This window comes from Dreissena polymorpha, chromosome 13 (genome assembly GCF_020536995.1).
Source record: "Dreissena polymorpha isolate Duluth1 chromosome 13, UMN_Dpol_1.0, whole genome shotgun sequence".
NCBI classification, from domain to species: domain Eukaryota; kingdom Metazoa; phylum Mollusca; class Bivalvia; order Myida; family Dreissenidae; genus Dreissena; species Dreissena polymorpha.
Genome location: NC_068367.1, coordinates 6098551 through 6121196, shown reverse-complemented (window position 1 = coordinate 6121196; position 22646 = coordinate 6098551). Strand labels below are relative to the sequence as shown.

At 35.5% G+C, this 22646-nt stretch overlaps 1 protein-coding gene across 1 annotated transcript; it reads left to right on the top strand.

Moving 5' to 3' along the window:
- The first annotated feature begins 593 nt into the window (after positions 1-593).
- LOC127854476 (polycystin-2-like) lies at positions 594-7891 on the top strand. The gene is made up of 3 exons (XM_052389535.1): positions 594-612; positions 3915-4187; positions 4500-7891. Exons 2-3 carry the CDS (start codon positions 3974-3976, stop codon positions 5447-5449), a joined length of 1164 nt encoding a protein of 387 aa, XP_052245495.1. The 5' UTR covers positions 594-612; positions 3915-3973; the 3' UTR covers positions 5450-7891.
- Positions 7892-22646: the final 14755 nt, after the last annotated feature.

Sequence of the window (22646 nt, the reverse complement as noted above, 5' to 3'; positions counted from 1 at the left end):
GCTTTTGTGATAACCTTTGCCCAATCGTGCGTTAACACAATTGGCCTTGGGAATACATTAGAGGCAGCGTAATTAAAATGTGTGAAAACATCTGTCCAAATTAAGTCACGTGGTGTCAAATTTAGGTCAAAATATCAAATATATAAAATGCTTTGAAAAATTGTCCTAATGAGATCTTGGCGGTCTTTGAAACAGTTTAAATGTTTTTTTTAAATCTAAGTCAGGCTTAAGTTAAAAAAAAGTTTGGGAACATCTTTATGAAACTTGGTCAAATGTTGGATTATATCTCGGTCAAGATAATCTTAATAATCTTGAATTTGCGACCATGATTTCAAAACAACAGGTATCAACTCGTGAGGATGTTTACTCCTACCTCCACAAGACTGTTGTACCCCTGATGAGCAAGATGTCAGACACTGCAGAAAGAGAACTCTCAATGGCGTCAGAATTTTTCCTTGTTTGTGGTTACAGGCTTAGGCAGGCAAGAATATCCAAAGGTTGGTTGAATTGAATATTGCAGGTCTACCCATAGATAAAATCAAGAAGACGCAGCGGGACCCTAAATAATCTCAGAAATACACACACTTTATATTGCTTCTGTTCATCAATCAGGTAGGTTGATTTTAATATTTCAGGTCTGCCCGTAGATGAAGTCGGGACCTGTAAATAACCTTAGAAATACTGTTTATTCATAAGGTTCATAAAAGCTAGCTGTGTTGTGATGTGTGGGGCCAAAACTATAACTTAAAACAATTTGATACCTATACATTTTAGGATAGTCAAACCTTATCAATTATGTCTTTCATGTCATATAACATTGCTGAAGTAAATTTGACGACATAATGTTATTAAATAACATGAAATCAAAAAAATATGTAATAAAAAGTGTCTTGTCTAGCACAAGCATTGTTAGGCCCCAACTTTCAGAGAGATAGCAATGGGTCGTATCGATTTGCTGTACATCAGTCATTTGTGTGTGTCAATTGTAACTCGAACAGTTTTGCGGATTGGTTGGTGACAATACACAATTGTACTAATCATGATATTACTTCTTGAACCAGGGTTTTATGCCTCCAACGGGCGGCATATAGTTTTCGCACGGTGGGTAAGTCTCTCTGTCTGTCCGTCCGTCACACTTTTCTTGTCCGCTCTTTAATTCGAGATGTTCTCATACGATATTCACCCAACTTGGTCAGAAGTTGTATCTAGATAATGTCTAGGCCAAGTTCGAACATGGATCATGTCGGGCCAAAAACTAGGGCACAGGGTCACTTAGTGCGTTTCAAACATTCAGCATGTTGCCCGCTCTCTAATTTAAGTAGTTTTCATCCGATCTTCCCCAAACTTGGTCACACGTTGTATCTTGATAATGTCTATGTCAATTTAGAACATGGGCCATGTCGGGCCACAAACTAGGTCACGGGGTCACTTAGTGCGTTTTTAAAATTCAGCATGGTGTCCGCTCTCTTCTTCAAGTAGTTTACTCCGATCTTCACCAAACTTGATCACAAGTTTTATCTAAATGATCTCTAGGCCAAGTTTGAACATGGGCCATGCCGGGCAAAAAACAACGTCACGGGTTCCTTTAGTGTGTTTTAAACATTCAGATGGTGTCCGCTCTCTAATTTAATATAGAGAAGTGAAATTCCAGCTGCTGGAGCAGTATTTTTCATCCAATCTTCACCAAACTTGGTCACAAGTTTTATCTAGATAATGTCTAGGCCAAGTTCGAACATGTGCTATACCGGGCAAAAAAAACTAGGTCATGGGGCAACAAACTAGGTCAGGGGTTCACTTAGGGCGTTTTCAACATTCAGCAGGGTGTCCGCTCTCTATTTCAAGTTGTTTGCATCCAATCTTCACCAAACATTGTTACAAGGTTTATCTAGATTATCATTTGGTCAAATTCAGCTGCAACACAAAACAATACACCATAATCCACATGCTTTAATGTGCCATGAAAAAGACTGCCATAGAAACAAGAATATTGTATTCAACGCATTGCTTTAGTAAATATATGAAAATGTTATTTGCATCTACAAACTGCAGAAGATAACATATGTAACAAACAACCAAATTTAACTAGTGCACACGTGTTATGAAGCAACTAATAGTTAAATGAAACTAAGGCGATGTCTATCTCAAAAACATTTACAAAGTTATGCTTTTGTAGTGACAAAGTTACAATTGGGGGCATCCGTGTTGTGTGGACACATTTCTTGTTTGCTTTATTTATCTACAGAGCATGAACCAACAACTTCTTACTCAATCTTGATGAAACTTGGAAATATTTTCATCTTGACAAAATGTAGCTTAATATTTATTCGGGTTATTTGCATAAAAACATCTACTTCAGCAGGTCAGTTCATAGAAAAATGGTTGTTACCATTCAAGTGAAAGCATTTATGAGTTTATAACTCCAATTGTGTCACAGTGCTTACCTTGACATTTTCTTGACTCACTTCGTACCTGGGTAAAATAAATATTAAAACTAAGTCAGATGGTCGAATCTTTTGGTGGAAATCTTTGTTACCAGATAAGATGCAGAATTTGTGACTCAATTTTAATAAATTGTATTTGTTGGCAAAAATGGTTGTTGTTTTTTCTCTGTAAGATATGGCATACATACATACAAGAATGTAAGTGAAGACTATTTTACGTACAGGTATTTTATGGTTTAATTGGTTTCATTAAATAAGTTCTAAACGTATATTCATAAACAATTAATAGAATTTAATATTTCAAGAAATATTCCGCATGCATACTATAGAGATCTAGCTGTAAGTATGTAAATCTTTTATCTGTAATATATTGTACATTAGAAAGGCTACTACTGAATTTCTTTGTGTAAAATAATTAATCATGCAGACTTAAGGGGTTTAATGCATGTGCCTAAAGTGTCGGACCAAATAAGCCTGTTCAGTCCGCACAGGCTAATCAGGGACAGCACTTTCTGCTTTATCTGGATTTTTGCTAAGAGTCAACTTTCTTTAAACAGAAAAAATAAACGCGGAAAGTGTCGTCCCTGATAAGCCTGTGCAGACTGCACCGGATAGTCTGACCAATATCGTATCAATATCTGAATACATATAGGATCAGGCACTCGTTGTCATATCATACCATATTTTATTAAACGAGTTCAGGAATTTTGTAAGTAAGCGAGCCTTTTGCGAGCTTACTAACGAATTTCCTGGACGAGTTAAATAAAATATGGTATGAAATGACAACGAGTGTCAGATCTTTTTTATCACATGCTTTTAAATGAGCAAATTTTATAAATATTTACGCAAACATAATGATAAATCCCGAATGGTGTTTGCATGTCGTGACGTCATTTGACGTTGCAACGTCATTTCAGCAAAATAACAAAATGCAATTGATCAATCGAACGAAAGTAAGCAAATGAAATGTTTAAAAAGTATATTTCACATGTGTAACATACAAATATTCGTAATGGTTATATCACGAAGAAAACAGGGTATGGCATGTGATAATGTCAAATACAACCTTACACACCTGAACAATTATAATATTTAAGATAATCTTATTATTGGAGATTTTTATCAAAGATCCTTCATTCAGAACTAAATACCTATGCTTATTTTATGATGCTGACTAAGATTTTTGTTTGAGGCCCATTAAAAAGCAATTTAAGAGGTATGTGTTTTGAGAATGTGTTTTTCAGTCACAGATATGTATTTGAACATTTTCGTATGTGAATAAATATGCCATTTTCTCGCATGTCGGTCTTTTCTTTTACATAGACTTAAATTATCAGGGAATCATTTCAACAATGCTAGTTTATGATCTTAGTTTTAGTGATTAGAACATGTTGAATACTTAGTTAAAAACATGTTATACTGCAAGTATAAGCAAAGATATATGTGAATTACTTGATAAAATTGTACATACAGGCGAATGTGGACCAATATTCATAGAAGGCCTTCCGCGAGGCTGTCAGCCTTCCTACTCCATGTTTATTGAGGACAGGAACAGATACAACATGTCCTGGGAGAACCGTATTGATCCAGTGAATAATGCTACATCCAGCAATCCCACGGCTAGTATAGGCCCTTGGAGCTTTCAGTCCGCTTGGTCTCTGAAGACTCTGCCCTTTGCAGGCGTGATTGATACATATTCAGGAGGTGGATTTGTTCTGGAAGTTGGGGCCAGGGAGGATCCTACTGGTTAGTTAGGGAGCGGTCTTTTTTTATTCTTTATGATTTCTTGCAATAGTGATGCTGTTGATAAACAACCAACTAATCATTTTTCGATTTAAGTTTTATTAATTTATTTGATTAATTTAAAAGATTTCGACAGTTGTACGAAAATTTTGGTTTACGCAATGCAATCTTAGTGATTGTTTATACCATTAAACGCAATGTTTCATGAGGGAAAAAAAGTACAACATTACCAAATTACAAATAAAATATCAGAAAAAAATGATTTAGTGTTTATGAGCTTAAAAGCTTATTTTATTTCCGTTTTTATTGTTTTAGATAAAATTACTGGGCTTGCTAAAAATGGATGGATTGATGATTACACCCGAGCTGTGTTCCTGGAATTTACTCTTTACAACCCAAATGTGGACATATTTACAGTCGCAATATATTTATTTGAATTTACAAATAGAGGCAGTATTCACACTTCGAATCACGAATTTTCCACCCGTCTATATTACTACTCCTCAAGCTACGAGGTATTCACAACCGCGTGCGAGGTAATATTTGTCATATTCAACATACTGTTTGTTTACTGTGAGATTAAAAAGTACAAGAAGCTTGGAAAATCACATTATTTCTCAGACTTCTGGACAGTAGTTCAACTCGGTCAAATAGGTCTTGCCTTTTCAATGCTTAGTGTGTTTGTCCACAGAACACTTACTGTAGCAAGTGTAATGGCTGGCTTTGAAGCCTCTAACAAAACGTATTTTATCAACTTCTATGGGGCCCTTTTCTGGGACTATGTACTGACTTACGTTATGGCAGCTCTTGTTACAGTTGTTATCATGCAAACCGTAAAATTCCTTAGCTTTAATAGGAAGATTTTAATTGTGGCTGAGACATTACATTTCATGAAGGGGACCCTGTTGGCTTATGCTTTAATATTTGGCATCGTCACTGTCGGCTTTGCGTCTATGGCATATATGCTGTTTAACAGCTTTTCCTCATCTTATTCTTCATTCAACTCTGCTTGGAATACAAACATGCTGTTGTTGCTTGGTGACTCAGGGATTTATGAGCTTTTGTATGAAGCAAGTCCTATTCTAGGACCAGCATTTATAGTGACATTCGTAATGATTTTACAGTATGGCATTATAACGTTTGTGCAGGCAATTATAAACATGGGCAGAAATGTTACCAATGCACGACGGAACAGAATGAAAAATAGATTAGAGATAATAGATTATGTCTCTGGCAAACTTAAGGCTATCTTAGATATTAAGTAAAACAGCCAGTGAAAATCATTTGTCGAACGACTGTTGATTTATTATGTCTTGTAAAGGGATACTGGTGTTTAATCCACTACTTGAGTGATGTAAAACAAATGTAACTGATGATGTTTTATCCATGCCCATTTTTTCGTTTTTTGTTTAGCTCGTCAAGAATGTATGTACCGATTATTTAAATTTAATCAACGTGTATGAAACATCCAGGGTTGACAGGCCAATTGTTTGTGTTGTTTTATCATGATTGTTGTTCGGGGTAAATCTTTTTATTCTGGAAAATATTTTCTAATAAATTAATGATTTTCACACAAGATTTTAGAACCTTATGACTCAACACCTTTCCTCCATGATGACATGATGACTATGTGTAGGTGTTTTCCTGTTATTAACTTGCAAAGTGCAAATTAATCATCTTTGATTGGAACTTTCCAGATTAAATTACAAGCAGCAAAACTTAAAACACATGTAAACCAAAATAAACAACATTCAACAGGTATGGCTTAGATTCTACCTTTCAGTCAAAGTCCAGACTGGCCTTGTACTTACACTGAATGAACTTAAATTGTTTTAAAAGACACAAATATTGATACAAGCGGATATATGTTGTCATTTGTTGATGCTAAGGTCTGTGCCTCAATTTTATGCGAAAACGTCATCAGATTTTTGTATAAATGTTATTTTGATGATGTAATAATTGACGGAAAAAATAATGAATCTGCAGTTTTGATAATATATTCAATGTCATATGTATATGCCTGTATGGCATTGACTACTGTTGTCTTTAGTGTGTATTATATGTATGTTTAATCACGGGCTGAAAGCCTAATGTATTATAAAATAAACCTTTACACTGTCAGAACTGTAAGGTGTCTAGTGTATAAATATGTGTATGAGTAAATGAGATGGTATATATAATTAAGCATCGAGGTTGCTTTGTATTTGTATTGTTGCAGTTTGCATTTTTAAGTATTTTTCTTGTTATTGTTAGTTGTGTTACAATACATTAACAAGTTTTGACTAATAATGTGTATCTCAGTGTCTTTTATACAGATTGACAGTTGAAATACAGGATTTACTTGTCATATCTGGAGAAAGTTTAAAATAATAATTGTCATATACATCTCCCTTGCTTGTTCGTCAAGGTAACGGTAAGAGTCATACATTTTAATTTCAACTCCATAGCATTCGCTTTCCTTGACGTATTTTAATATTTCTTAAGAATTTAAATGATCTTTACAAGTCATGTCTGTACTTCAAAAAATGAAAATTGTCATTGCTGAAAGCTCGAGACATTAAACAAGAATCATATATACCGGTAGTTATTGTACTTGTTTGTTTTGTTTAATTGCTGTACATATACATTTAATATCACGAGTTGTGTTATTCCAATGGAGGAGAATACAATTGCTATAATGTATTTTTCATGCGGTATATTTTATGCCCCCTTCGAAGAAGAGGGGGTATATTGTTTTGCTGGGTGTCGGTCGGTCTGTCGGTAGACCAGTTCGTTTCCTATCTATAACTTGATAATTCCCATGTGCATTGGCGTTAGACAGTACATTGCCCCTAGTAAAATTTGGGTAACTAGGTCAAAGGTCAAGGTCATTGTCACTCTAAGTGTGAAGTCGTTTCCGATCGATAACTCGTACACTTCTTTACTGATTGGTTTGTTACTTCCCATGTACATTGGCCTTGAACAGTAGATGACCCTGTTGAAATTGGGGTTACTAGATCAAAGGTCAAGGTCTCTGTCACAATAAGTGTGAAAATCGTTTTCGATCAATAACTCATCATAACTAAATGACTTACAGATTAAGTTTCAGTTTCATTCCGGTCCTTTGATTTTCGGTATATAACACTTCCGGATTTTTTTCCGAAACTCTTTCAGATTCTTCCCTGATTTTGGGGTGTGCGTCTGCCCGTAAGACGTTTCATGCTGAGTTTTTTTTTTAAATTAAAGCTTAAAACCTCAGTGTTTCACTATATTCTATTTACATCAGTGTTAAGTATGCAATTCAGTTATTTTACAGTCCAAGGCCGTAACTGTGCCAAATATCATTGAACCATCACTTCATCATGATGTTTTAATTGGGATATAGCTGCAGTGTGGCTTCAAAGTGAAGTAGTGGGCATAGTGTTTCACAAACACACAGCTCTTGTTTATATTGTTTTGAAAAGTATTCATATTAAATGACAAATGAGGAACAATAATAAGTATTAGCAGAAACTCGTATCAATATCAATTTTGCCTTATACTTATTAATATAAATAGTTGTAAAACCTTTTTAGTAGAAATACTGTTATTATGATGCAATATTTAATAGTTCGGACAATGTTTGTAGAAGAATCAATAGCTTGTTACCTACATGTAGATGATACCTTTCCGTAAATGTTCTTGTTTTGACCAGTTTAACGTGTTTCGATATTAAACATTTAAATTAATGGTAGTATTCTTTTGTTATTCAAATCATAAATGAACACGGTATTTTTCCCCAAAACTTTATTGGAATTCTCTATAACCGATTGAACTCGTTTCGATTAAAAGCATTTTTGTAATGGGAACTTCGCAATCAGTATCGTTAATGAGGCAAATTAACACAATTTTGATCTAGTTGATTGCTTTCGAAAGTTCTGAAATATTTCAAGAAAGGCAATAATAGCCCACGTATTCAACACATCCAACGTATACGTGCTGCTTAAAAACGTTTATGGTTTATGTTTTTATTAAAAACTATAAAAGCTAGTTAAGAGTATTCGAAAACAAAAACACAACGGTTATTTTTATATTTACATTAAAAACAGCATCTACTAAACAAGAAAAAAAAAACTTGTTATGAAAAACCACAGCGGCAAGTTAACTGTAATACTGTACATGTCAATGCTGGTCAATAAGTCTATGTTTGAATCGGTATCAAGTGGGGTCAAATCTTGATTACGGTTACCAGCTAAAAAGGTTGTCGCCACTTAATTTCGCCATTTACAAAAGTTGTCGCCATTATTTTGTCCATGATATTGGCCAAAACTCAAACTATATTGAAACGGTATTGCTCCAGTTAAATAGCATACTAATACCTATTCTATTTATATGTATAAAACATAATATCAACTATATTATTTTAGAAAAGTAATGGCTGATTAGATTTTATTAGTGTTACTTTTGTCGTGTTTCCTTAATAAATAGAACCCGCCGCGGTATTTAAATAAGTAAACGAGTACAAAATAATTTTTAAAAAAACATGTAGAAACGCAGTGTAATTCAGTATTATTGTCTCTGAAAGACCATATGAACAGACTGTTTTAGATTATATCTTATGTATTTAATTTTCATCGACACATTTCAATTTGAATTACATTAGTCATTACCAACAAGAATCTTGACGTATGTTCGCAAATACCAACGGTCCGGTAATCCCCAATTGGAAAGAACTTATATTGACGATGACGTTTTATCTCCTTATCTATCGTCTACATGCATTAACACCTTTGATTAACGCTGCAAACGCGTGTACGTTTCTGGAACCGCGGCAAAACGCTACATCGCCACGTTTCGAACCGGGTTAGATCTCCCCGGGAGTTGTGCAACGCGCAGGAATACACGGGCTACTATTATAACAACGTGATTCCGGATTCCGGAAGGCAGACGATACAAGTAACAGCATGGGCCGATTAAATGGAAACCTGTATTATACGATGGAGTAATATCGGTGTGTGTTTTAAATCATGTCACCTGCATAAGTTCGAGTACCAAACAACGTCATCGAGAAACTGTTGTTGTATGTACAACAATGACGTCACTCTTCTTCAACTTCATGTTAACATCACTCTGAATTTTAGCAAGCAAGGATTCAAGGTCCCTGCCAATAAAGGACAGACTTGCTGTAAGCATCTACTGCACGCTGTCTGCGTTGCTAAGTTTTTAGTTTGTCAGTTCGGCTTGACTTTGCATAGTAACATATTCTGCTGATCAATTATTAATACGTTTTAAAGGAACTTTAGTTAATATAATACATCACTCCGATTTCCAACACATATGCGTAAAATAAATTCACGACATAAATCAAAGCGCTGAAGGCATTGAAGTTGTTCGCTATTACATAATTTTAGACGCAACTCATTTTTCAAAATTAATCGCAAGTTTGAAATCAACACAATCCAACCAAAATTATAAAGAGTGTGTCTTAACGCACGGGTCGAGATGTTTGTGCACTTGTTATCGTCCAATTTATTTTATAGAGATAACTTAGACAAAATAACAACACAATGCCCCCTTTTGGACGTTCAGAAAGCATAGTAAGCATGATGAAAATGGTAATGAAAACTGAAAATAAAGACAATTTGCAATCACCATCATATTAAATGAATAGTTTGAATATCGAATACCGATCTTACTAAGAATATAATTTCATTATGGAAATTCCCTGTACAAAACTTTTGATTCTTGACACCATATACAAATTCAAAATATACAATAAGATGCATGAATAAATAAAAAAAAAAAGAAATCTGCGAGCAATACATTTACCCACGACCAAGGTAGTCATTAAGAAAGCCATGTGAAGTCGTACTTTGTTGTTTATGCATTACTTGCTACCCTAGCAGTTCACATTGTGTCAACAACTCTGACCTAAACATGGGTATAGAGCACTAATGCGCTTTTCGCCGTAGAGCTCTGTTTTACCTAGCTTTTCGCCTTAAATGACTTACATAACGCCAGCAGACACGCATGAATATATTCGAGTATTTCATAGGCTTATTCAAGATAAAAACCTCTTAACTTTGGCTACATCACTGTGTGCTTGGCGCAAAGGATGTATCACTATTGTGTAAAAAATTCCGGTCTACTCTCTTGATGTTCAAAGTGTGGCCCAGTTACAATTACGCGTTAAAATCCATCTCGCAGAATGTCAGGGTCAGAACTCGCGCACTAAATCGTCCAGGGAATATATTATTAACTTTCGATAAACACAGTTTTGCTTTCAAGATGAGAAATAAAACAAATAGTATAGTGTCACGATAAGAGAAAATCGTTAAATTATCCAACCACAAATGTTTGCCGTACTCGGTCAGCACGTCTAGAAATCGTTCCTAAACGCCTGGATAGGCTGCCCTTATTCACAAGTTTGCTATTTTTAATACAATTTTGGATGGAAAAGCATTGTGCAAAAATGTGCCATTAATATTCGCGGTGACATTTTTAATGACCATCGTGAGAGAAAATGGGTTTAATTCCATATGCGCCCATCATATGTATAGCCCACTCAGCCTGTGCATCTCTCAGTCTGGTCAGGAGATACATGATACCATAAAACATTGGGTGATTTTATAGCGAACAGCATCGCCTCTTACCAGACTGCGCAAATGCACAGATTGGGCTTAAGATACGCGGGACGAAACGCATAAGACCCATTTTCGAATGACGCGGCTTTGAAAGTTATTTAAATGTGTCGAAAGAAAACTGCATGTAAATCAAATATTAACATACTATATATTTCGATTGTGAAGAAATACACTCATAATAAGGCATGTGAGGACACATGATGTGAACTACCGTAGTAAATTTTTTATCTATGTACACTCATATGTGGTACTCCCGTAGTATAATTTTTATCTACTTACACTAAAGTGATAAGTTTATAACACATATTTCATTCGGTGAATATGTGACTAACAAGTTAACATACACACTAGTTAATTTTTGTTTTCAATTTAATTATTAAGAAACGTAAATTCTTGAAAGAAAGGCTTCCGTTTCCGGTGTAAACAGTACAGAAATAAAATGTAGACTTTATTTTTTAACGTGTGCAGTCAGTGTAGTTTGAAGAATTGTTATTATGTGAATAAGGACAGACCTTCAAAAATATGTATGTATAAAAACATAAAAAACGTGTGAAAATATATGAAAGCAAATTAGTACTTTGATAAACTGTAATCTGTCTATGTGAAATACATTGGGTGGGGTATTTTTTTTTTCCTAAATGGCGCTATTGTGAGCGGTTTTTAGCGGGTTTGAGTGGCTTGCGAGTACCGTTCATCCGTCACGCTCTACATGACAGATCGATCGTCACGCTTGAAGAAGCATAATTGAATAATTTAATAGTGCCAGCAGCTCGACATAGGCTGCCATATTTACCGTTAATTGTAAACCCCAATTTGTCACGCCGAAAAAGACGCTCAATTCAGTGCAAATGAATAACGGCAATTGGTCATTAGCATCTACAGCAAGTGAAGCATCTACGAATACAAGCTTGCTGGAGACATAAGTTTTTGAGAAAAGCGAGCTCTCGGCCAAAAGTAGTAGCAAAGTCAAAAGTGCTAAAGGAAAATCAAAACCGAACCCAAAAAAACACAAAAAATGTCAATTTTCGTAACCAATAAGAAAAACGAAAATCGCGATTCAAGTGAATTAACAATAGTAAAATAGTTTTGAAGAAATAAGTAGCAAACTATCAAACGTTCTTACCAAACATTACTCAATATTTATAAAAGACAGTATTAAAGAAACCGTGGAGCAACTTAAAGATAAATTCCTAGGTAACGTCATCCGACGAATAGAAATCCTCGAAAATGACGTTTTCGAGCAGAAACGAGAAAATGAGCAGCTAAAAAAGGAAAGCGAATCAAAAAGCAAACAAATTGAAGACCTAAAGTCGCAAAACGCAGCTTAAGAGAACAAACAGCCCTGTGAAACACTTAACCATGAAAAATTCGCAAACAGCACTGAACAGTATAGCCGGCGGATTAACAGCAGAATAGCCGCTGTACCACAGGACCAGGACCGTCAATCCTCGATGTCTGTGACAAAAAAAATCGTCGAGCTAGTAAATTCGCATTTGAGAATCCCAATTCAACCTTATGACATAGACATAGCGCACAGGCTCGGAAAATTCAGACCCAACTCAAATCGGCCTGTAATTGTAAGGTTCGTGAGGAGACAGACAAAAATTGATATTCTACAAAATGCAAAATTATTCAAAGGGTCTGGAATTTATGTCAATGAAGACCTTACGGAATTAAATGCAGAGGTGTTGGCATCCGTGCGACTAAAGCAGACTGACACCGTTGAAAAGTCGTTGTCGTTCGAAGGAAAAATATTTGCGTTGTTTAAAGGAAATCAAAATTCAACGCAAATTAAACACTCAGAGTTCAAAAACTGGTTGGAAAAGCCTTGGCCTAAAAAAAATGTACTCCGACTGTGTTGAAAACCCCGATGGTCAAAGATCCAGGGTACCATCAAACCGTAAATAATTTGTAGAAACTGTGCACCGGGTTTATTATATTTTTTCTATCACATGCGTGTACCAGCCGATTTAACAATGTGTATATAGGTCCATGTATGAAGTATGCTCCCATGATGTCTTTCAGAAATAAATACTAATTAATTGCGTCTAAATTAACACATATTTGGCAAATAATATATCATACAAAATAATGTACAATAAAAATATCATAATATACAATAACGTTAAATATTGTAAAATAAATGGAGTATGCTCCCACGATGTCTTTCAGAAATTAATACTAATATATTGGGTAAAACTTAGCATGTAATTTGGCAAAATAATATACAACAATGTTAAATATTATTTTATAAAATGAAAATAAATAGAACGTTCAATCGATAGATAACATACTGTGTCTTTTATTTCAAGTATAGCTACCTATCATGCTACGCACGTGCTTAAGAGCTTTCATCTGCTAACACAGTTACGTCCCTTTCTACTAAAAATATCATGTATACATGTAAATAAAATTTCATTTAAAGGCCTTAATATTTAACATTTATGACATCTTTGTTGGCAAAATACTATTCACTTACAGAGGTTGGTTTTATCTTGATGTTGATTTATGTTTTTATCTTCGTTATGCCGTCTTTGAGTTGTTTTAATTCGGATCAGTAGGAATATTGCTAGTTGCAATAATTCAACTATCAGCTTTATAACCCAATGGGTTGCTGATAGTTGCAATGCGCTCTCTCTCTTGACCATGGGTGCAAAATGTTATCAACAATGCAAGGGTTAAGGAACACTGTAACTGCAAGAACTTATACAAGTTTACCTGTCTTAACCACAAACTCATGCGAATGGTACCATTAAAGCAAGCAATAATTGCTTTTTATTGACTTCGTCTTTCTTTCGTACTTTATATCTACCATATTGGATCAGTTTGCAATTTCCCGAATTTAAGTGTCGCTGTCGGCTAGCGCATTTCACCAATTGTTTGCACAACAGGTGAGGGACGAACGACAACTCTGCTAGGAGCTTGCGATTACACTATTATTGATGCTATGGGTCCGTATTCACCGACGTTTTGGTGCAAGTCTAAATTATAAACACAAACTTAAGAAAATAAATCAATCGAAATAACGTTTAACCCATAATAATTGTCACAAAACGATCACATCAACATTAGAAAACTTTACTCCATCAATGAAAATTAACATGTTACAGCATAAAATGAATACATCTACATTGAGCATTGAAACAAGTCTTACACGTCAAATGAAAAATATGCTACCATATTAATAGGTTCTTGTCCCAGCGCTGTGTATCCCCAATGACAAAGTACTTTTGCAATTACAATTATAAATATCAACAGTGTCATGCACAAATGTTACTACCTGCCAGTAAACAGTGAAATAAGCACTAATAGTACAAGTCGGTGTAAGTGTCAATTATAGACACACTCTAGAATAAATCAATCGAAATAACGCTAAACTCATGATAACGGTCACAAAACAATCATTATAAAGAGAACTTCATAATAGTTTGTCCGGACACGCTCCAAAACAAGTACAGCTTCGTGAGCATCTGTTACAACAAATGGCAAACACAGTCTTTACATGTGTCATCTTGACAACCATCGCCTTGGGCCGGGATAGGATTCATGTCTTTAGTTCTTAGCTCCTTCAGAACGGTACGTCTAACGCATTCCGTCCCATTCACCATGGTCTTCATATCGTCATCGCAATCCGTTATGAACCGCGGGTACGCGAAAACTACAGCAAGAGCGGGATCTCCATTCCTACCGGCTCTGCAAATCTCCTGCAAGTAAGACAGGATAGAGCGCGGTGCGCCCCAGTGGACCACGAGCCGCACGTCCGGAATGTACTCTTTTTTTTAAATAAAAATACATATGTTTTAACTTCGTACGATATACAAGTTTAATTTATATGGTATGGACGTGATTGAGCAAAATGGAATAAGAGAAACTTTATTAACTAAGTAAATAATAGTTTTATAGAGAAAAAAATGAATGTCGAAATGAATTATAATCATTGTGAAAGTAACTTACTCCAGGCCCAAAGGCGACTGTTGCCACAACGACGCGAACTCTTCCGGCCCGGAAATCATTTAGAATCCTCTCCTTCGTGGCGTCCGTTGTTGAAGATGTAAACATTTCAACAACGCGGTTGCAGCTACGGTGCTCCCCGTCGTAGGACGTGTCACCGAGTTGAATAACCAACCATAACCACACTTGATATACACACCTGTACGACGTGAAATCGCAAAAGGAAGGTCTTTTTGACATACATGTAATTAAGATTATTTGTTTATAGGAACACAGACATAGAAAAGCATATTAAACATCGTTGCAAATTTCAGAAACAGTTTAGTTTACCCAATTACAAAGATATTCACACTATTGTACATAATACATACATTTTAAACAAACAAGCCAACATTCTGATTAAAACAGAATTACATTGAATTAAAATTACACACTTGCAGAATAGTATAGTCTTGACCAGTGTGGGTGTTGTCTGAAACTGTTGCAGCAACCACACCAGCTCTGCCTCAGCGTGATCAGTCGATTTTCTTACCGCCAGTCGAATATTCGGTCTGAAGATTTTATCATACAAATAGTATCATAATTATAATAGATATAGCGTTGTATTTAATTATCTGGATACAATTTTACTAATTTAACTACTAACGCAAATATTTGACGTACACAGGGAGTTTTAATTAAATCGTATGTTATTTATTTTTTCAAAGACTACTACCAATTATTATCAAACTTTTAGTTAATTAAGAAGCATGCGTTGTATTATAAATATGCGCACCCGATCAGAAAACGTAAGTCGCTTCTTTAAATAGTTCCCAGATAATTTTAGGAATTGCCTTTCCACTAACATAGTGACTTTTACCACCCGGGGATTAGGATGGAGTGACGAAGAATATACAGAAAACCAATCTTAGGACTTGTATTGCGAAATGTCGTTTACTTGAACACAACATCTAAATTAGTCTTAATTAATAATGACAATGTTAAAGGCATGAGTTAAAAGCACACATGGAACGCGACATGAAAAAAAATGCCGGTGGTGAAATGAAAGTGTTGTTTTTTTTCAAGCAACTTTTTTTGATAGCGTTCTCTTAGTCGCGGGAAGGGCACTTTCCTTTTTTTGCAAAAGGACGCTAGTCGCGGGAAACGTTAACTGTCAAGTGAACGTGACTCGATTGGCTGACCCGTTAAACAAAATTAGGCAACTTATTGGCACAATTCCCCCCGATTAGATGACCCGTTATGCAAAATGAGTCAACCAAATGGCACAATACCTATCCGCCCTGCGTTTTTACATAACTTAGAACCAATTTCGATTCATAAAACTGTTTATAAGTGGACACAGTTTTATTTATACGACGTTTGCTGTTAATTGCAATTATATAAAACTTACTGCTAAGCATTTAATATTTGCTGCGAGGATTGTGGTATCTTGTCTCATTTACCTGTCGGGTAATACGCCGACGGATAACGCATCGTCGGACAACAGCAGACCTTGGTGTTTATCATGCTGTACCTTCTCTGTTGCTGTGGCAGTAACTGCAAGTAAGGGTACATCTGTCAGGCTGCGCAGTTCCCCAATTTGTCGGAACTCTGGTTGGAAATTTTCGCCCCTAATAATGTAAATATACTGTTAATAAGTACATTTTATTTTTGTTTTGTTCCCATATAGAAAAATATTTAGACATAATTGTGTTTACATATCGGTATAAAAAACATAAAAACCTATAACGATGGGTACATAAGTATAAACCTATTATACATAATTTAACGAGACGTGTAATTTCATAAGTACTGCTAAACAAGTCGCCTGATCTTCATGAGTACTGTGTACATGTAATGCTATAAGTATTATTCGCGTATCGTGTTTCGTATATAGATGTTTAGTTCTTTTGTATTTAAACACGTACCATTGCGACACACAATGAGCTTCGTCAACGGCCAGCAGGCATAGTCTTTCTTTCACCTCGGGGCTAAGAATGAGTTTTCGCCAGGTTGGGGATCGCAGGGCTTCCGGTGTGGTACTGCAGCGTAGACTGCAAGAGGGCTGATAAGAGAGCTGCCCGTAAACCGTACGCCGATGCAAACTTCCGGTATACACAGAGGCTGGTTTAGGAAGGCCTCACCGATCTATGTCGGAGAGACGCGATACGTAACAATGACGGAAATACGATTGTGGATTGATAGGGTTTTCCCAGAAAACAGCCGAGCTTAAATTGAGCATAGCGTTTTTTATCGTTCAAATTTGGGTCTGGTAAGAGGACCCATTCCCTATGGAAAAAAGTATATATTTGTCCCAAATGGGACCAAAAAATTCCCAATGGAAGGTTTCTACACAAAAAAAAATATTTTAACAATTATATAAACATGTAAATTATCTCAAAGTCAAGCTATAGAAGTTGAACCTTAAAATATATCATATTGAAATCACTATTATTATCAATTTCAAAGTATTTCTAATCATAAAAGCAACAATATCAATCTCCCAAATTTACTCAAAAGAACACGTTATTTCCCAATTTAAAGGGACCCGGCCCCATTCCCAAAATAGTGAGAGAAAAAACACTGGCATATAAATTAAATGGAAAACATACAATATTATGTCAAGAAAAATAAAGCTGTAAAAATCTCACCTGCTCGTCTTTGATGTTGCAATTAGCACATTCAGCATTTTCAGTATCTACTAAATAAATATATGAAAGTGCCAAATGTCCAAGATACCATAACGTCCTCCTCAAAATGTAAGATCCTTCGAACTCCATTTTATTTTATCCCTGATTAATCCTCTCACACATTAGGCCTACATGTAAGATTCCTTGTTATGTTCACAGCGTTTATTTTAAATCGTTTACGTTCTCAAATTTCAGCAGGTATATATTATAAATATTTATTTATGATTTAGATTTATTTACTATTTCGAAGATACCGTCTTGCAACGTGTTTAGTTAGTCTAAGTTACGTGTTTAGTGATTCTTACAAACAATAGACTGACATGAAAAGTGGCTCCTTTTGAAGCACAAACTGCATCCAAATATATATTACAGCTGGCCCGGTTTGATGGGGCCTGTTTTTGATAATAATTAATTACCATTTTTCACTTCCGTGTTTATTATGTCTACCAACGCCATGATGGAAAAAAGTCCGTTTCCCACAATGCTTAACGCGCATTCACACAGGTCAGTAAGACCGGTGTGACACATGAGGTAATTCAAATATAAAACGTTTCTGAACGAATGACATTCGGCAGCATGCTATTTAAAACATCTTAGAGTCTTGCTTATACACGGACCCAATCCAGTCAAAGTCTATGGAGATATTCTATATCTTTTAATAGTTATGCATTTTTATTTTATCTATTTAATTAATAAAAACGACATTTGCATTGTTATTTTCATCAGAGAGCATTAGCTCGGTTGGAGCCAGAATGACTGCGGACACCCTGGAGAGGCACGGAAAGATTGCCGGTGGCTTCTCCAGAGAAGTTCAGGAGACTTACACCAACCTTGTCGAGAGTGGCGTCAAACAGTTCTCCGGGAAAAAAGAATTCCGCCGGGAAATGGACTAAACAGCCATCGTCACTTTTTTACAAGCAGAGAATCTATGCAGAGTCGTCGGGACGAGGTCCCATAAAACATTTACAAATATGCAAAACAAAAAACGATCGGTATCGCGGAAAACATTTGTTACAAAGATGAGGCAGCTTTCGCAGAAAATGGACAGTAGACGGAAGGTGGTTGTTTGAAGGTGGTTGTTCGTTAATTATGTACATATGGGAAATTACAAGTGCATAATTGTATTTTGTTATACAATACATCTCTAAATGCAAAACAATTTTATTTTGTTATCATATTTAGTTATTACTCATATTGTGTTGCATATAATTCTAAATTGGAGCTCATTGTTAGTGCGTTCCAAGGTGACAACGGTCAACATTCCCTCTACTCAGTCACCGAGGCCACCTTTGGTCGACGATTCCGATTTTTACACAGAGCCCGAGTCGTTGTATCCAGACATTACCCATACTAAGTTGATTACAGGTATTGGCACACCATATGTCGAACCGATAAGCACTTCCATTTTAGATCAAATTAAGGCCCCTTTGAAAAAATCAATAAGGGCAAATAAATTTGTTGACATGTCCTTACTACTTCCTTCCCCATTTGCTTCTGATTCGGACTCCTCTCTGCAAGTATCAAAGGACTCACACATCTCTATCCAACCTTCGGTTAAAAGTAAGAAAATCCTTTCAATTGACATGTGGTTATCGGCTTTCATTCGGTACACAGCGGTGTACACTCATAAATCCCCCTGCAAGCCCCTCAGATGATGAAATACATGGAAATTGTACGGGACATCGCTCATCGCAAGCCAGGCAACCGGGGGTTCCAGCTGGGCGGGCGTGAAACGTCGTTTCACGTTTGGCGGGTTTCTTGCTTGCCCAGCAGGATAAAAGGGAACTTGTCATAAATCTTTTGGATTAATTTAGATGTTTTGTTTAAGTTTACGACATTTTGCAATAAATGTCCTTTTCACTCAGACTGGTTTTCTGTACCTTCTTCGTTACTCCGTCCTAATCCCTTGGTGGTGATAAGTCGCTATTTAAGTGGAAAGGCGATTCATAATATTATAGTTAAAGATGCTGAACCAACATGAACTGATTACCCATATTACTTCTGATATTCCTGTTAACTGATTTAAAATAAAAAGTGAGTTTTTATGTGATGAATGTTCAAATAATTCCCAAAATATGTTCATGGTTGTAGATTATATTGTCACAGAAAATTAACAAAAATAATGTATAAAATAAACTTGATTTGTGTTTTTATAAACTGCCTGTTTTTTACATATCATACCGAGTGTTTTAATATTATATATATATATATATATATATATATATATATTATATATATATATATATATATATATATATATATATATATATATATATATATATAGGGAGAAAGGTGTGTGAACAACCAGATACACAGACAGACATACACATTTCCATTTGAGACTTCGGCGTGTGCGCCTTGCTACGGTGCAGAACGAGACATACATACTATGAAATCACCATCCCCAATAAAGGATGGTTCATTCACAGTTATATATCTCGCACTTACACCGCAACACATCTCGACGTGGGAACAATTTTTACATACACAGGATGGACAATGTTACATACATAGACACTTTTTTACAAACATGAAACCATAGTTGTATTAGGGCAAGATCCGATAAGGATTCTAAACTACCCTCACACTATTTTAGAGACACCGCGGAAATCCGTTGGATCAAGAAGATACAGTGAAATCATGAATATATTTGTGTATTAACAGGGAGATAATTATATTTCACAACAACGTCATTTCCTATATATATATATTCTGTATATGCTACAGATTACAAAAAACATTAACTGGTTAACCTTCAACTTTAACCGGTTATTAGCGCACACTTCAGTTGGCAGTATTTCTCTCACCAAAAATGAAAAATCATACGATTTATTCCATTAAAAAAGCATAAAATCGGGTTATTTAATTCCAAAATGTTTAACTGGTTAACTTATTGTTTCAGTAGGTAAACCTGTTAACTTCTTGCTTCCCTGACTTCATAACAACGTAACTGTAATCACCATACAATAAGCATATATTATTTAGAGTGTGTATTATGGAAATTTTTATTAAATATTCGTTTTTTCTATGTACATCATAAACACAGTTTACGTGTAGAAATGGTCACTAGTGGTGCAGTATAATTACATGTTTGATTAAAATGCTTCTCATGTGTCCACAAAACACATCACTAGACAGGGCCGTACGCAGGAATGTTAATTATTGTTTGACTGGAGGGGGGTGGGGGGGGGGGTGCGGGAAATGGTCTTCCCTCCCTATTTTTTTAATTTTGCACTTTTCAAGGTGAACTTTAAAGCTTAAACAAAACTTATTTTGTAATATAAATTTATGAAATATAACAAGTAAATCAGCACCTTTCTGAGTCTAAATCTTTAAATATTTGTGTGAACAGCATTTTCAGAAATGTATGATATTTGATAAAGAAGGAAAGCAAACTTGGAAAATCACAAACCTATACTAGATAAAGAAATGTATCATAAAGTATGACTGACCTATAACCATAATACTATTTTCTTCAAGCCTCCTCTAACGTTTCAATGAAAATTCCTAATAAAATCTACTACACAGTTTTACTTTCACTTTGCACCATCAACACAGCTAAACCATCAAAATTGTCAACGACTGCAACATAACTTTTATAAGATTGGACCTTGAAACTTTTTCTATCATAACCGTTTTACGTAGGGTTTTTTTACGGAACTATATCGGATATTGAGCTGATTTTTGGTATGCGAATCTACCTACATAACCGAAAAATAACATGTGAAATTCGTTCCGGCCCATTGATATTTGGCGAAGTTATGGGCCTTGGACTGGAATGTTCACTATAATAACCGTTTTCCTGAGGGTTTTTTCGCAACTCTTTCAGATATTAAGCTGATTATTATGCCCCCAGTAGGGTGGCATATGACAATTGGACTGTCCGTCCGTCTGTCTGGCATTTCATTATCCAGACTTTTTCAAAACGCTTTAAGATATTGGCCTGATTTTTGGTGTGCGAGTCTACATACAAGACTTTCGGATAAAATATGACTTTCGTTCCGGTCAATTGATTTTTGCCGAAGAATTGTTTCCAACAATATTGGTTTTTCACAAATTATAAACGTCAGCAATATTCAGGCCTACGACGTTCTGTATCTTTTGCATCCATTCGCTGCTTCTCTTTCCTTGGCATATTATAAAAGTGTTACATCAACCATCGATAAATAAAGCATTCAGGATCACAAGGGGAAATTGACTGATAGGGAATGTGTGTACAAGGCCATACGAAAACATTGCATAGGGGCTTATCTCCATTGGCGAGTGAAATAGCGCTAATCACCTCGTATTAGGGACAATGAAACACATCTTCTCTTTTGTTTTAAGAGGAAGTGTACTGTGGGCTCTTTCATGAGAGAACAAAAGATGTTCCGTCAGAAACACAATGCCCCCTCATGTGCTGCTTTTTTCATTTGGCAGGTACAGATAATTATCTCCCTTTAAAGCTCATTACTTCTCTTGGATTTGTTTTTTATTACCTTTGACCTTGAAGGATGACCTTGACCTTGACATTTCACCACTCAAAATATGCAGCTCCATGAGATATGTATGCATACCAAATATCCACTTGCAAAAGTTATGGCCCATGTTAAAGTTTTCGGACGGACTGACGGACGGACGGACAGACAGTGCAAATGCTATATGCCACGCCCCTATTGGTCCCCCCCCACTGCGCACGGACCTGCTAGATCACTGAGACATCTGTGAAAACATTTTGCATTTTTGTTTGTTTTATAGTTATTGTTGACAGAGGGGTTATTAGCAAAACAATTTTCATTTTACATTTTACTGAAAAAAGTTTTCATTAGTAGTAGAAAAAAATCGACTCCCTTACCTTTAAATACTGACGTTTAAAGTGATATAATGGGTATTTTTCACTGTTGGATTGAGCTGAAAAGAATAAACAGGTCAGACCAGTAAGTTAAAATGTGGTTACTGACCAAATATCTGCAATTCATCTTGCTACCAGTTGTTTATAAAAAAAAAAAATTATATCATATATTTTACGTGATCCACCCAGTCCTGTAAGCCGAAATGATCCGTAAAACAAAATGTTGTCTTTGTGTCGTTAAACGAATCTGCACTAAAACTAAATTTAGATTCACATGCGTAATCAGTTGTCAAACGAAAGTACGGTTGATATTCAAATGCATTATTTTTCTCTTTCCTGGATATTGTTTTAGTATCTTGATGCTGCATTAACAAATATAAGTGTATATGAAGTGAAAACACCAAAAATA